Raw genomic sequence first — 14,404 nt, forward strand, 5'->3', positions numbered from 1 at the left:
TTCCTACCTCACCCTCCTCCGGCTCTCGTCCACGCTCATGCACGCTCATGCGGCGAGGTGCGGGCATCGGCGGCCTCGTATGCTCCGTCTGCCGTCTTGACTCATGTTCATGGGAGCACTCTGACCCTCTTGGCATCGTACTCTACCTCTCAACGAACATGCGGTGGCTAGTCGCAGTCGCCACCGCGCTGACGGCGAGCGCGCAGTTGCAGTGGACCGTCTCGCCGACGTACACCGTGTGCGCGACTGCGACACTGCACCTAGGTCCGGCGCCCACTGGCTCCGACAACGCTCAACTGCAGACGGCACAGACGACACGAAACCCGGACACGGCGCCCCCGCCCGAGATCGAGCACCCCGACGACCACGACCGGCGCAAGCGCGAGGAAGAGCGCTGGGACATCTACGTGTACAACATGGGCGTGCCGCAGTGGTCGTCCGTTGGCGTCGACACGGCGTCCTACTCCATCGGCTCCGAGCTCAAGATGCAGACAAGTGGCGCCCCGACGCCCACTGTCAACGTCGATACGGGAGTGACGCCGACAGCGACACTGAACGGCGGCAGACCCGTCGATGCACAGGCACCCCAGACGCAAGCACAGCCTCAGCCATCGGACAGGCCGAGGCTCGACGGGGGTGCCTCGCAGCAGGCCGAGCAGCCGGGAGGCGAAGGCGAGGCGAGCTCAGAGCCGCAACCAACTCAGTCCTCGCAGGAGAGGCGACGGCTCCATTCCCGCGCACTCATCAACATGACGCTGATCGAGGCGTTTGGCGGCGGCGAGCTCCAGTGGCAGGTCAACGTGCCTCCGGGTCTGTATCGCCTCGGTGCCATCTCGACGACAAACGCCTCGAGCCGTATAGCCTCTGAGGCTTTCGAGGTGAAGCCCGGGAATGGAAGCGCGTGCGTACCCCAGTCGTTCCTGCCGAAGAAGGAGTCGGCGCTCGACTGGCGTGCCGTCGTCGGCATCGTCGTCGGTGGTGTCGTTGGGATCATCCTGGTCGGACTGCTGATTTGGTGGCTGATGCGCCGGTGCAAGAAGAAACGTAGCAAGCCCCTCGACGACAACTTCTGGCACATGTACTACCCCACCCGCATTGCGAGCCCGAATCCGAGTCTCCCGCCGTTCCCTATGCCGGATTACAGCTACTATGGCCAAGGCAACGGCTCCTTCTCCGGCAGCGGCAGCGCGGGGTCCTTCAAGCCGCCCGTGCTCCCGTCTTCTGGCTCTGGCGGTGGGGCGCGTAGTATCCGCTCGCTGCGGAGCCTTCGGAGCAAACCCAACCAGTCGCCGAGCGAGAAGATGGACCTCGACAGTGCGATCCATGTGACGTACAACGCGTACGGACCCGGCACGACCCCTCTCGAGCGACAGGTACAGGCGTTAGTGGAGGGAAGCAAGAACGACGTAGCGCTCGAGCAGGAGCTGCGCGGTCTCTTCCGCGCAAACCAGAAGGAACACTACTCCGACCTCGAGGCTGCGGTCATGAAACTCCTTGACCAGCCAGGGGAGAAACCTCTCGGACCGGAGATCAAGGCGCTCTACGAAAGCGTGCTTGGTCGCCGGGCTAGTTCTGCTTACTCCGGCTTTACAGCGAGAGAGTCGCTGGATACGCTGAGGACGCAGAGACCGGCGCCTGTCCGACCCGCGAGGCCGGCGAGCTCGCAGTTGCCTGAAGAGCTTGGACCGCAAGTCCAGCTGCCCGCCCATCTCAGCCCTGCCGCCAGCGCCAATACACTCCTGGGTAGGATCGGCTGGAGGAGGTCGCAGCAGCAGGAGGTCATGCGCGCCGAGGTTATGCGGAGCCCGGATGGGGAGAAGGAGCAGAGGGTCTACCACCACCTCAACTACAACAACTACTGAGCTGTCCCGCAACACACGACATCACGACTGTACGATATACACCACCTCGCCTGTACCACGCACCCCACGACTACCACGCGACATCCTCATCCCCACTTTGCCTCTCACCATCTCCACTCTTACAAAGTGCCCCAATCATGACGACCCCGCATTCAGCCCCCATTCATGAGAGGCTTCCGCCGAGCTTCCGGACCGCCGGAACGAGTTCATGACGCAACATGACGCGGCTGCGTCTTCAGAGAAGCGCCTCATTACGTCTCCGCCGTGCGCATTACGTCCTCTAATCTCCGCATGAGATAGTCCGAACCCGACAATCGTCGAGACCGAGGTGATCAAGCGATCGGCTCGATCCGACGGAAAGCTGGTGCCAAGCCGACATTGCGGGGGGTGTAGTCAGCAGCGGAATCCGGTGTTTGCGGGGTACCTTGCCTCTGGGACCTCGTTGCGGGCATCCTTCCAACCCCCGTGGCACTGGCGAGATTCAAGCGAGCCCCAAATGAGGCCGCGCAAGGTACTGGGCAGGCACTGGAGGCGGTCGAGGTCACTGGAACGCGCGCTTGGCCGCATTGGGAGAGGTTGGACGCGTTTTGGGCGCGCTCGGACCCGACGATGCCTGAAGAAATGCTCGATCAGCCGCGCTTCAGCCGCGATCAGCCGTCCCAGCCGTCCGTTAGCGTCTTCCTCTGTCCCTATCTCCTGCCGCGCCGGTCCGCAAAACACAGACGCCAAACGCCACGGCCATGACGACAGTTATGCTTAAAGGTGTCGCACCTTGAATGTTTACGAGCGGTGTACGGCAGCGCCTGGGAGTGGAGCGCTTTGGGCGCTTGGGTCGGGTCTCGGATCGATCCGAGGCCTTCGGAAGCTCGGATGGAAGGACTGGGAGGCTGAATGTTGACATTGTATCTAGGACTCCATGTATCGACATCACGTTATGGCAGTCGGGCCGTCTTTTGACCCTCGCGAGGGGCATTCATCATTTCATGACAGATTCAGAACTCCTCATGTACGTGTCAGGTGCGGACGGTCGCCTCATGGTGAATGCAATGTCGAGGGGAGACCGCGTCCTACGTCTCAGACTCACACTATGGGTCTCCATTCCCACAATCAACAACCTCTTCCGCAGGGCTGTTTACACTCACCCAGGCACTAGGAAAAATCAAAATCAGCTCTGCAAACTGGGGACTCAGGAAGTTTTGGCAGGGCATCCCTCAGCCATCCAGGAAGAGGCGCGGGGTCACGGGATTCCGCACCTTGGGCAACCAATATCCAGGCAATGGAAGCTCTGCGCACGGTCCTCTTTCATCAGGTCCGGCAGGTGCCGCTGGCATCTGGGCCGCACCTGTCTGCCGCAGAGCTGGGAGCAGGTGCGGCCACAAGGGCCGATCTTATCGTATAACGTGATTAGCCTTCGCCGACCTCTGTCTCTGACCTGCGTCCGCGTGATTCTGCTCGATTGTTTACTATTTACGCGGGATATTGGCCCCGAAAGGCTCCTGCGCTTGGCTCGGTGATATGGACCTGTGCGCATATGGGCCGCGTGCTTCGTATCGCTCCAACAAGTTCAGGAGGGGCCAACCAGAGCCGCGCACTAGGGGGCTAAATTACCGTTGGGCCCATGTGGGTTGCCTGCAGCCTGTTCACTGAATCGCAGGTTCACAGGCTGTGTGCGATCGTGGGCTGCGGGAAACTACCACACTGGCCTGGCATGCATGCCAGGCTGCGAGCAGGCTATGTGCAACTTAATATAGCACGAAGAGACAATGACCTTGCCAAAGCTATGACTAGCCCAAGGACACCGCGCACGCACCAATCGCCCCCTCTTCGTCTGACAGCACGCGACGCACCTACACACCCAGCACACGAAAGCCACGACCTCCCGAAGTGAAAGAGCAGCATCCCGTAGGACGACACGCCTCCCGTCTCATCCGACGCAACATTGACTGATCCCCGGCAGTCCGAGACATCAAAGGCGCTTCGGCAGTGACAGAATAGCCCGAGCGAGCACGGAAGGGCAGCATGATTACGCCAGCGGAGACGGTTCCGACACCGACCCCGGGCTTGCGCAGGCGACCGAGATGGGGGAGGAACGAGACCCTCACTCTGCTCGTGGTCGTCACTCCATCCTATGCCGCGCCGACAGCGTGTGGCCCGGGCTGCGACGAGGTAGTGCGGCCCACGTCGGACGGCCTGTCTGCTGGAGCGACGGCGGGCATCGTCGTGGGGGTCGTTGCGGCCGCCATTATCGCAGTCTCACTCCTCGTACGGTGGTACTACCGCCGGCAACCGGCCGACAATGCCTCTGTGTGCACATCTAGAAGTGCAAGCTTCGAGGCGCTGCCAAATGATGCGGACTTCTACGACACGCTGGGAAACAACGACACACGCCCCTCGGCAGCCACGATGGTGGGCCGCGATGTGTCCAAGTCGACGGACGCACTTGCCAAGCATATGGAGGCGGAGCCGCTCCCGACGCCAGTCCCAATTCACGCCGAGAAGGCGCACAGTCGTGCCTCATCGCGGGACTCGGCGGCACGCGAGGCAGCATCCAAGTATCTGGCCGCCGACATCGAGAAAGACCTGCCTGTGATCCCGGCACGCGACCCAACGCCACTAGAGCGTGAAATCCTAGCCTTGTGTGACACACCGACAGCCGACCTAAGGGCCGACCTTCTGAAACTCTTCGATGCACCCAGTCCGAAGCGCGCGACCCATATTGAGGCGCAAGTCCGGCGTATGCTCGAGGCTCCTCCTGCGGGAGTTCCTAGAAGCCCCAGCCCAGCGCCGAGCTTCCTCGAGAAGAATGGGTCACGCGAGGAACTCCGCAACGACACGGATTAGACAGCGAGGCTTGTCGAGGAGATTCGTAGTGTCTTTCAGACCAGCCAAAGGCATAGCTCGGTCAACATCCCGCCGAAACCGATCCAGCCTGTTCAGGCAGAGGAGAAGACGCCGAAGCCGAAGCCAAGGAATCGGGGACCGCGGATTTAGGCACGGTACCTCATGTAATGCAGAGGGAAGCCTAGAGAGATAGGGATGGTGTTGGGATGGGTCGAAGTCAGCAGAGAGGCGGCGGTGCGGTGGCGTGCGGAGGTGCGGAGCCAGCAGCGAGGGAAGCAGCATCCTGTATCTAGAATGTAATGTAGGGACGAGCGTTGTGTCCCGTGTTTCGCCCTGTTGCCGATTGCCTGTGGGTGTGCTATCCCTATTTCCTACGTTTCTGGGAATCCCGCAGACGTTCCATCGTGTACACGTCGTGGATCAAGCGAGGTCGTGCAGAGACGTTCGCATCCGGTGTCAAGCTCAACATGATTGTGACTTTCGTGAGCACCCTCGAAATAAGTTCGAGATAACATGCCTCTTTTGGTCGTCTCGGAAGCAGGTCCAAGCTCGGTAGCTCGGATGTGGCCTGCATGCCGTTAACATTGCTCCGTGGGCGCGCATTATCCACCAGCCTCGATGGACTCGCGCGTCGAGCGCGTGGTACCACAGGATAGTGCCGGCGCGTCCGGCAGCTGTTCTCGGACCTGATCGATGGGAGTACGTACTCCCTTCATGCCATCGGTCTTACAACGCTTCAACGGTGCCTGACGGGCCGGGCGGCTTGCCTTCCCTGAAACCCAATCCTGCGCTCAGTCGGACGCGACGCGACGTTGTTCAGTTCTGCATACTGGACGGACTGCGGTGTGCATTGCATTCGCTTCTTCCGAGGATTGTGTGCACTCCATTCTCATTCGGGACCATTGAGGATGGCACGGTCGAAGGCGCTGTACGTTATCGCCTTTCATCGTGTGAAAGCGGCCAGGCGCGGCGAAGCGAGTGGCGCGTTCGCATTGCGCGCTTGCGCATTTCACTCTAAGCATTCGTGTGCGACCTCGATAAAGCTAGCACTAGCTGCCAGGTCCTATCGTCGCGCGTATCGACATTTTTGTCGGCGGTGCAAGTTTGTGGTCGCAAGCCACCTAGACAGGCACAGCGAAGGGACAAGAGGTGATGGGGTGGGTTAGTCGCTCCGCGTATGCGCTCGCTGGAACAGGACGAAATGAAGCTCTTAGTTCAATTGCTGAATAGCAGCTCTTAATGGTGTGGCGTTGAGATGGCGTTCAATGAACCGGAGGGCGTCGGACGGTTCGCGATGCCGTACGCCCGTTGAACACGCCTCGATATCGCTACCCACTACTGGTATCTGTGCGCTGATCCGTGCAATCTCCGCAAGCCCCGCAGAGCGCCACCTACACAATATCTGCGCCGGAAGGATCGGGCCGCTCATCATCAGCTCCACATCTCCACATTACGAGGTGGACCCAAGGTTGGACAGGCCACATGACTGTTGCGTGGTTCATCGTCTGCAGATTGGGGCCGGGGTGGCGCCTTTAGTACACTGTAGCGTGTGCCGTTCTGAATCAGTCACAGCTTCCGGTGGCCCCGGTCGATCCGGCCCGGGCCGTATTGCCCTCATACATTGCGTCCGGCAGCATAGAGTTCGACACACAGGAAGGGTTAGAGACCCCGGCCGGATATGACGGATTCCTCGGGGTCCTGGGCGTTCTGGGGGCAAAGGCAATTGTTCGGCATGGAGATACGAGCATTGTGCGGCGAGCGCGGCGGCGACAGGGCTTAGTGGGGCAGACAGTAATAGCGACACTCCAGGTCAAGGAATAGCAGAGGGCTTCTTGAGCACCAATGGCACCAAGGAACCTCTGCCCTGCCTGCTGATATTATGGGCTACAGTCCTCGTTAGACGAAGGCCGTTCCAGGACCGTATTCTCGGGCATATGCTGTCTTTAGTATCCTGCAAAATCCACGGGCGACAACCTCTAAAAGGGGGGCAGGCCGGCCTGGCCAACCTATCGTCTGCCCAGATGACAAGGGGTAGGAAGTGCGAGGATCTGCGACGCCACGACACCGACAAGATGAAGCATGGATCAGAGTACGACGCGCGCCGGCAGGGTAGTCTGAGAGTCAGACCAAACCTGGCGGTCCTGGGTAAACCTTGATGGGCGCTGATGTGAGTGGATGCTCTCGAGCTTGAAGCTATTGCGTGGCTGAGACTCGGGGCGAAGGTCTTCGCGCCGATGCGCGTGGTCAGTAGCTCCTTCCGCTACTGGCTGAGCTCGCGAGCAGAGGCAAGTTCGTCAAGGCATTCGAGAAACGAAACTGGAGGGGGATGGCAATTACTTTCGTCCCGCGGGTGGGTCTTGGTGGCAGGGACAGCAAAGGGAAGGCAGGGACGCCAGGTGCCGTGCCCGCGGAGTCAATCAGTGGTAGGATGACGAACCGCGTACCGCGACCCTTGGTACCCTTTCTTCTCCTGCTTCCTCTGCCTTCTCATTCTACATTTTTAGTCCGGTATTCTTGTCCCTGCCTCGAGACCTTCCGACGCGACCGTGTACTCACCATTCTGATGTCCTGACCCTTGCGCGCTCTGCTAGCGCGATGCTCTCTCGTTACTGCCATCCTCCCAGTCGTGTGCACCCTCTACCACCTGCCGCGCTCTCCGAGGCTGACCAGCGCCTGGTTTATCTAGGGCTATCGGGCTATAGGCCCAAAGGGTTCCCCGCCGCCGCAGGGGCCAGGACTCAGGATCCGGACGCCGGACAAGCAGCGCGAGAACATCGCCAGTGTTCCAGTTAGTACAGCTCCCAGCTCCCGGTACGCCTGCCGAACACGCTCCGCAGACTCTGAAGCTGCAGCACACGGAACGCTCATGTAACATGTTCTTCTGACAGCACAGGCAAACAAGCATGTTTCCTCATTCCCCTCTTCTCCATCTTTGACTGTACCTACGTACGACAATCGTTTGAGCGACCCACACTCCTTTCCTTCGACAGCGACAACCTCGGTCCTGTCGACCACACTCCTTTTTCTCGGCCCCTCGACTCCTCGATATAATCACAAACCCCCGTTATACTCCTCCACCGTAACTCTTCTGACAGGACAACGACTCAACTTCGATAACTGTCCGACGAGAAAGGCACACTGGCGGTCCTTTCAGTCTCGCGCCACACCCTCTTCCCTCCCCTACCCCACGACGAGCTCGACACCATACTTTCTTCAGACCTCGTGGGAGGACGGTGAGACCATGGAATGGCGCCCGCGTCGCCTAGCGGCGTGCGCTTTGCTATTACCAGCCGTCGCAAGGGCGGCGTCTCCATCTCCCACCGTTCAATGGGTCGCCGAGGCCACTTACACCCAATGCTCCCAAGGCACGATTGGACTCAACCTGCCAGAGTCGATGAAAAGCAAACGCAGCGATGACACAACAGGCGCTGTAATGCAGCATCGCTGGAGCATTCGGGTGTATAACATCGGCGTTCCCCAGGACAAGGGAGCGGTAGGACCAGCGCTTACGGCGTCGATCAGCACGCCACACTCCTCACTCGCAACAGAGCTGCCATTGAAAACAACATTGAAGACAAAATACTCCTCCACCTCCTCCACCTCAACATTGCCGTTATCGTCCTCATCTTCATCTTCATCGTCATCATCTTCCTCTTCTTCCGAAGAACCGTCATCGTCTTCCGAAGACGATTGGATCGAGCCTTCCAGCTCAGCCTCTCCAGAGCCCTCGTCCTCTTCGGAAGCTCCGTCCTCAACATGGGAACCATCCTCGACCAGCAGTTCCTCACCGACCCCTGCCGTTCATCGGCTACCCATGCCGAAACCGGCTCAAACGACCGAACAGCCTAAACCTCAGACCACCACCCAGGGTCCTCCTCCCAAACCGACCAACAACGGCAGCAACAATCAAAACACAACACCTAAACCTCCGCCGCCGCCGCCGACGACGTCTCATGGAAACCCCTTCGGAATTGGTGGCTACGGCGGTCTCAGCTTTGGCACTGATGGTATTGAGCACAGCGGCGGTCTCGGTGTCGAGATCGGCGGAAAGACATACGGCATTGATCACAACGGCGGTATCCACTGGAAGCGTCTCGAGCCGCGGGCACCTCAGCTTCCGAACATCAATAAGACTGTGATCGAAGACTTCACCGGCGACACGTACAACTGGACTGTCAACGTACCGACTGGCAACTATCGGCTGGCTGCGTATGATACGCAGACGGGAATCATGAGCAACAGCCACATCTTCGAAGTCGTCGACGGTGGCACCTCCTGCATGACTGCTGCGGACTGGGGCGATCTTCCGACTGGTCTCAGCGCAGGAGCGATCGCCGGCCTCGTTGTCGGTTTGATCGCCGGTCTGTCGATTCTCGGAGCCATCTTCTACGTCCTTCGGCGGAGAAGGCGATCTAGCGGCCACAGGCAGGGTCATGGACACGGAGAGTTCTGGAGAGTCCACAGCAACCACTCTGTGGAGAGCTTTGGTAATCTCGGGGCCGGTGGGCGCAGTTTCCGGGTACCGAAGTCACCACGGGAAGCGTATTGGAACGATCCCGCATCGGCACAGTATGAACTGAACGAGAAGGGCTCGCACTACTATGCCGGTAACACGCCGCCGCTCCCTAGCCACACCTTCCGACCACTTCGTCCACCGCTCCCCGACCTTCCTCCTACAACGCCGCGGGCCGACAGCCCCTGGGACAGTGACACGATAGCGACGTCCGATCGGCGGTTCAGCAGAGACCTCAGTACTCATACGGGAACGTCACACTGGCCGCCGGCGTCGATTCACTCAGGCAATAGATCCTTCATGGGCGGGTCGATGCTTCAACCGACAGTCACGGGCCACTCGATTGCGGCGACTGCCCACTCTATCGCGGCTACTGCTGGCTCGTTCCAAGACCGCATGCCGCCCTCGATCATGGAGGTGCGAGCGGGTGTGCGATCGGTAGCTATGTCGGCGGTCTCGTCAATGGCCACTGCTGGAGACCGAGAGCCACCCGTCCTCCCCGTGTCGCCCGATAACACAGGAGATACTGTCGACATGCTCGACATTAACTCGGCCTACGGCGGCATTGACTCGACGGGCGGTGGCTATAGCCACATGGAGAGGAGCAGCCGACCAGAGAACCCTGCCTGGGTCCCGCAGACCCCGTCAGCTTCCGCCTGCAAACCTCTCAGCGATGAGTCCTACACTCCCAGCTCGCCGGTACCGGAGAGCTCGGCCCCGCGCCTGCTTGCTGGCCCTACCGCACCGTTACGTCCCAAACCACGGTCACCCGATCACGCACGGGCGCAGACTGGTAGTGGCGCTCCTGAGCCCGCCTCCTCGGAGGCGGGGGCGGGGCACGCTCGCGAGGACAGCGAGAGTTCCGGCGAGACGGCCTCGACGACGACGGCGCACATTCAGAAAACCATGAATAATCTGAAGCAGCAACACCGTAACGACTCCGATAACGACATCGCCCGTTCCTTCCCCAACACGTTCTCATTCCTGGAGCATCCATATTCGATGCCCAACGCGCCGGGCGACCGCGTGTCGAACCCACTCAGCCAGATGTGGAGCCCGAGCGACGGAGGTCACTCGGACTGGTCGCACTGGGGACGCAGAACGGACGAGGCATAGGAGGGGCACCATACCCACTCATATACCTTCCCTACCTTATAGATGTACAACAGATGTATCGCTTTATTCTGAGTCGGCTGAAGGGGCAACTTCCGAGTCTCGTAAGTGCACACGAAGCCGTTCAATGGCGGTTAGCAGTGAGCGCAGTGGCACGGCGAGCCAAGGCGCGCCGTACCCAGCCGACTGAGCAACGGTGCTTCGCCAAGTCGCCCGAAGTCCGTGGGGTGAGCGACCACCTGAGGGTAGTTAGCAATTTCGCATCCCATTCCCACATTCGGCATGGAAAACGCCCGAGCACGCCGGCTGCGGGCATGAGCGCCGTCTTGCCCGGCAGTTTGAGGCTGATCTCCCTATATCCACATGCAGGAGGCACCCTGGACACCGGACCCTGGCGTCAACGGACCAAACCTGCGATTCAACATCGGCTGGGTCGTCGCCAGGTATTGTCCTTTCAGTCCTTATTCGGCGTGGTGTATCTGCAAATCCCACGAGTTACGTCAGTAGTTCTCGCCCTAAGGATCTGGGGCGAGCCTCGCCTACATGTCCCCCCTCGTTTCAGAGGGAGGGTGCCGTTATGCTTACTGGGTAACATGAGCGACCAGCTTGCGGACACTGTGGGTGAGTCATGATACTGCAAGCTCTTGGGACGGACAAGACTGCGGCGGCACTGGCTCGCACCCCGCAGAATGTACCAAGACAGTACGCGGGGGCCCGTCACGCAGGCGTCCGAGTGTTCTGGCCAAGACCCAGGATCATCTGCTCTGGATGTTTGTCGTGCGTATGGAGTTGCCCGTGCGCGTACGGCCTGCAATCTTGGGTCACCGGATGAGCGTGAAACGATGCAAACAAAGAGGGGAATTCACAAGCAAGCGCGCTAGGCGACGCGTGCCCGCTGAAAGCCGAGGGTACTGAAGTGAAGATCTGTGGGTTCCGACACACCCAATACAGGCAGGCATATCGAACGCCACGGCGCCACCGGATGCACACCCTGGATGGATCCATCTCATCAGACAGACCTTCATGTCCTCACACCACTGATTATCGACCGTTCGGTGTCCGACAGCCCCGGCACCGGCGGCTGCGGTCAGGTGTCACGGCTCTGGCAACCCTGCAGTATTGCTGGCTCGTGCTTTGCGGGGCATCTCCTGTTATAAGCTGGAGACGTGTGTGCACGTCTGACTCTTCTTCCACTCTGCATCTCCTCTTCCACCTCTTCTTCTCCTGTCCCGCCTTTCATTCAACGCTGACTCTGGTAGCAGCTCCCATACCCTCCTCTCCTTAACGACGACTCTACGCATCTCCTACTCCTAACTCTACCAGACCCACACTCGTTTAACCTTCACGACAACACCATCACAATGCGCGCTGCTCTCATCTTTACCCTCCTCGCGGGCCTCGTGTCGGCCATGCCCGGCGACGACTTCCCGTCCGACAACGGCAACGGCAACGCCTACGCCAATGGTCTCCAGAACGGAAACCACAACGGCCACGGAAACGGCAAGGGCCACGGCAGGAAGTGCAAGCCCAAGCAGCCCAAGCCCACCCAGTCCGAGCAGCCCCAGGTGTCGCAGGCTCCCTCTGAGAGCGCCGTCTCTCCTTCCGCCACCGAGCCTGCTGTCACTGAGCCTGCTGTCACTGAGCCTGCCGTGACTGAGGTTCCTTCCTCTTCTGAGGCTGCCGAGAGCTCCGCCGCCTCGGAGACCCCCTCCGAGACCGAGCCGGCTGTTTCGCAGTCCTTCACCTCGTCCGCCCCTGCCTCGTCCGCTCCTGCCTCGTCTGCTCTCGCCGAGTCCGCTCCCGCTGAGGCCTCCTCTTCCGAGGCCACTCCCGTCGAGTCCTCTGCCGAGCCCTCCCCCACTGAGGCTGCTCCCACCGAGCCTGCTCCCGCCGACCCTCAGCCCACCGAGTCCAACTTCTCCATGAACGACATGAAGGTTGGCGAGCCCGTCACTGAGCCCGCCCGCGAGCTTCTCCAGCTGCACAACGACGAGCGTGCCAAGTACGGCGCCTCTGCTCTTGAGTGGGACGACGGCCTTGCGGCGAGCGCGGCCGAGTGGGCCTCGCAGTGTGTCTGGCAGCACTCCGGCCCCGGCGAGAACCTGGCCATGGGCACCTTCGGCTACTACACCGGCGCGGACATGTTCAAGATGTGGACCGACGAGGTGCAGTGGTACAATTGGGCCGAGCCCGGACCCAACCCCATCTCGACTGCGCCCAAGGACGCCGCCGTTGGCCACTGGACCCAGATCGTGTGGAAGAACTCGGCCAAGGTCGGCTGCGCTTACAACCGCTGTGCGGCTGGAAAGCTCACCGGCGACGAGTCGCTCTACATCGTCTGCCACTTTGACCCGTACGGAAACGTCGTCACTGTCAACTCGGGCGCCGACCCTAGCTACGCCGAGAACGTCGGCAAGGCCTAAGCGAGTCTGCTCTCGCGCACCTCTCTTCTCCGGGAAGCTATGCTTTCCATCCTGTCTTTAGTGTTATAGCTACAAACCCATACCGCTTGATGCGATGCAGTTTGTTTTCAGTATCCAGAGGTTGCACTGTCAGTATTGTGTCAGTTTGCTCCCTGCTGGTACGTAACATGAGTTCTTCAGGTCACCTCCGTCCCGCTGAACTTACCAAGCAGTCAGAGAGGGTTTTGCACCCTGTGATGTGAAGCATATCAGTGCAAGAGTAACGTTACGACGTCAACCTCGAGGACGTCATACGTCTCGCTGAAGTCACTCGCGTGGTGGAGATCACGTGACAGAAGCCTCCGCCCTGTCGTCAGCGTCTGGCCTCCGCCTGTGCTTCCATCAACCGCGACTGCAGTGTCCAGCATCGTCATCGACCACCAGTATCAACAAGCGACTGCAAACAACAATGTCGACTGTCCGCATCCCCGCTGGGCGCAGCTACCGCCGCCCGAACACCAAGTTTGTGGACGCGTCCCCGGAGAAGGGCATCATCGAGGTGATCCCCGACTCGGGCATGGTCTCGCTCGTCTGGCGCAACAAGGAGACGGACCGCGCCGAGGACGAGCTCCTCATCTTCCCCGGAGAGGCCGTGTTTGAGCGTGTGAAGCAGGACCCGAGTGGACGCTCGTGGGTTCTCCGTTTTGTTGAGAGCAAGCAGACCCATTTCGTGAGTGCTGGGCGGGCATGGCTCGAGCAGGCATCAGCTGCGTAGATCGCTAGACAGGAGCTGACTCGCAGTTCTGGCTCCAGCGCGGTACCCTCGGCGCCCCTGACGCGCGCGCCGTGACCGACATCTCGGAGCTGCTCAAGGACGGCAATTACCGCCCCGGCTCTGCTCCTGTCCCCGAGGGCATCTTCCCCAAGCCCGGTGGTGGTGAGAAGGCCGCCCCCGCTGCCGAGAAGTCCTCCGCTGCCGAGGGCTCCTCCGCTGCCGCTGGTTCTTCCTCCGCCGCGGCCTCGAGCTCGAAGGACGCCAAGTCGGGCGACAAGAACGAGTCGATGGCGGCCCTGCTTGCGAACTGGGCCGACGCGCACCTGCCTCTGTCCGAGGACGCCTCGCTCGTCGACATCCTCTCCCCCGCGACGGTGGGCAAGCTGCTTGACTCTGACGCAACCCTCGCGCCCAGGCTCGCGCAGCACCTGCCGCCCGACCTGAAGCTGCCCGACGGCGCGGACCCGAAGACGAAGCACGGCCTGATGCAGGTCGTGGGCACACCGCAGTTCCGCGACGCGGTCCAGAGCCTCGAGATGGCGCTGCGTAACGGCATGACGCCTCAGAGCATCATGCCCTGGATCCAGAGCGAGAAGAGCGGCGTCAAGGGATTCGTCGATGCGCTGCGCAAGGGCCACACGAAGGAGGATAAGGAGGACAAGAAGGACGATGATAAGATGGACACGGACTAGACCTCGCCAGCAGCGAGCGAAGCGAGCTCGCTTTCTCGGGGTCGTTTGTGAAGGCGGAAGACGAGTTCGCAGTACTGGTACAACATGCATTGTGTAGACTCTAGACTCTAGATTCATCTCGCAAGAGTTGGATACACTTTCAGCTCGGTCCTTGATACACCTGGCGTCATCTCTCGTCGCACTTCGTCAATACACCGTCGTTATCA

The 14,404-nt window shown here is 60.5% G+C and overlaps 5 protein-coding genes across 5 annotated transcripts; all 5 read left to right on the forward strand.

The window, feature by feature from the left end:
- Positions 1–158: 158 nt before the first annotated feature.
- On the forward strand, positions 159–1,862 carry A1Q1_01991 (uncharacterized protein; the record flags this gene model as incomplete). Its single annotated transcript, XM_014324999.1, has 1 exon — positions 159–1,862. One exon carries the CDS (start codon positions 159–161, stop codon positions 1,860–1,862), a length of 1,704 nt encoding a protein of 567 aa, XP_014180474.1.
- Positions 1,863–3,881: 2,019 nt separating this feature from the next.
- On the forward strand, positions 3,882–4,703 carry A1Q1_01992 (uncharacterized protein; the record flags this gene model as incomplete). The annotated part of the gene is made up of 1 exon (XM_014325000.1): positions 3,882–4,703. The coding sequence occupies one exon, from the start codon at positions 3,882–3,884 to the stop codon at positions 4,701–4,703; it is 822 nt and encodes a 273-aa protein (XP_014180475.1).
- A 3,814-nt stretch (positions 4,704–8,517) lies between these two features.
- A1Q1_01993 (uncharacterized protein) lies at positions 8,518–10,332 on the forward strand (the record flags this gene model as incomplete). The annotated part of the gene is made up of 1 exon (XM_014325001.1): positions 8,518–10,332. The coding sequence occupies one exon, from the start codon at positions 8,518–8,520 to the stop codon at positions 10,330–10,332; it is 1,815 nt and encodes a 604-aa protein (XP_014180476.1).
- Positions 10,333–11,690: 1,358 nt separating this feature from the next.
- A1Q1_01994 (uncharacterized protein) lies at positions 11,691–12,752 on the forward strand (the record flags this gene model as incomplete). Its single annotated transcript, XM_014325002.1, has 1 exon — positions 11,691–12,752. One exon carries the CDS (start codon positions 11,691–11,693, stop codon positions 12,750–12,752), a length of 1,062 nt encoding a protein of 353 aa, XP_014180477.1.
- A 448-nt stretch (positions 12,753–13,200) lies between these two features.
- Positions 13,201–14,198, forward strand: A1Q1_01995 (uncharacterized protein; the record flags this gene model as incomplete). The annotated part of the gene is made up of 2 exons (XM_014325003.1): positions 13,201–13,461; positions 13,515–14,198. 2 exons carry the CDS (start codon positions 13,201–13,203, stop codon positions 14,196–14,198), a joined length of 945 nt encoding a protein of 314 aa, XP_014180478.1.
- Between the last annotated feature and the right edge of the window lie 206 nt (positions 14,199–14,404).

This window comes from Trichosporon asahii, assembly GCF_000293215.1.
Source record: "Trichosporon asahii var. asahii CBS 2479 unplaced genomic scaffold scaffold00050, whole genome shotgun sequence".
NCBI classification, from domain to species: Eukaryota; Fungi; Basidiomycota; class Tremellomycetes; order Trichosporonales; family Trichosporonaceae; genus Trichosporon; species Trichosporon asahii.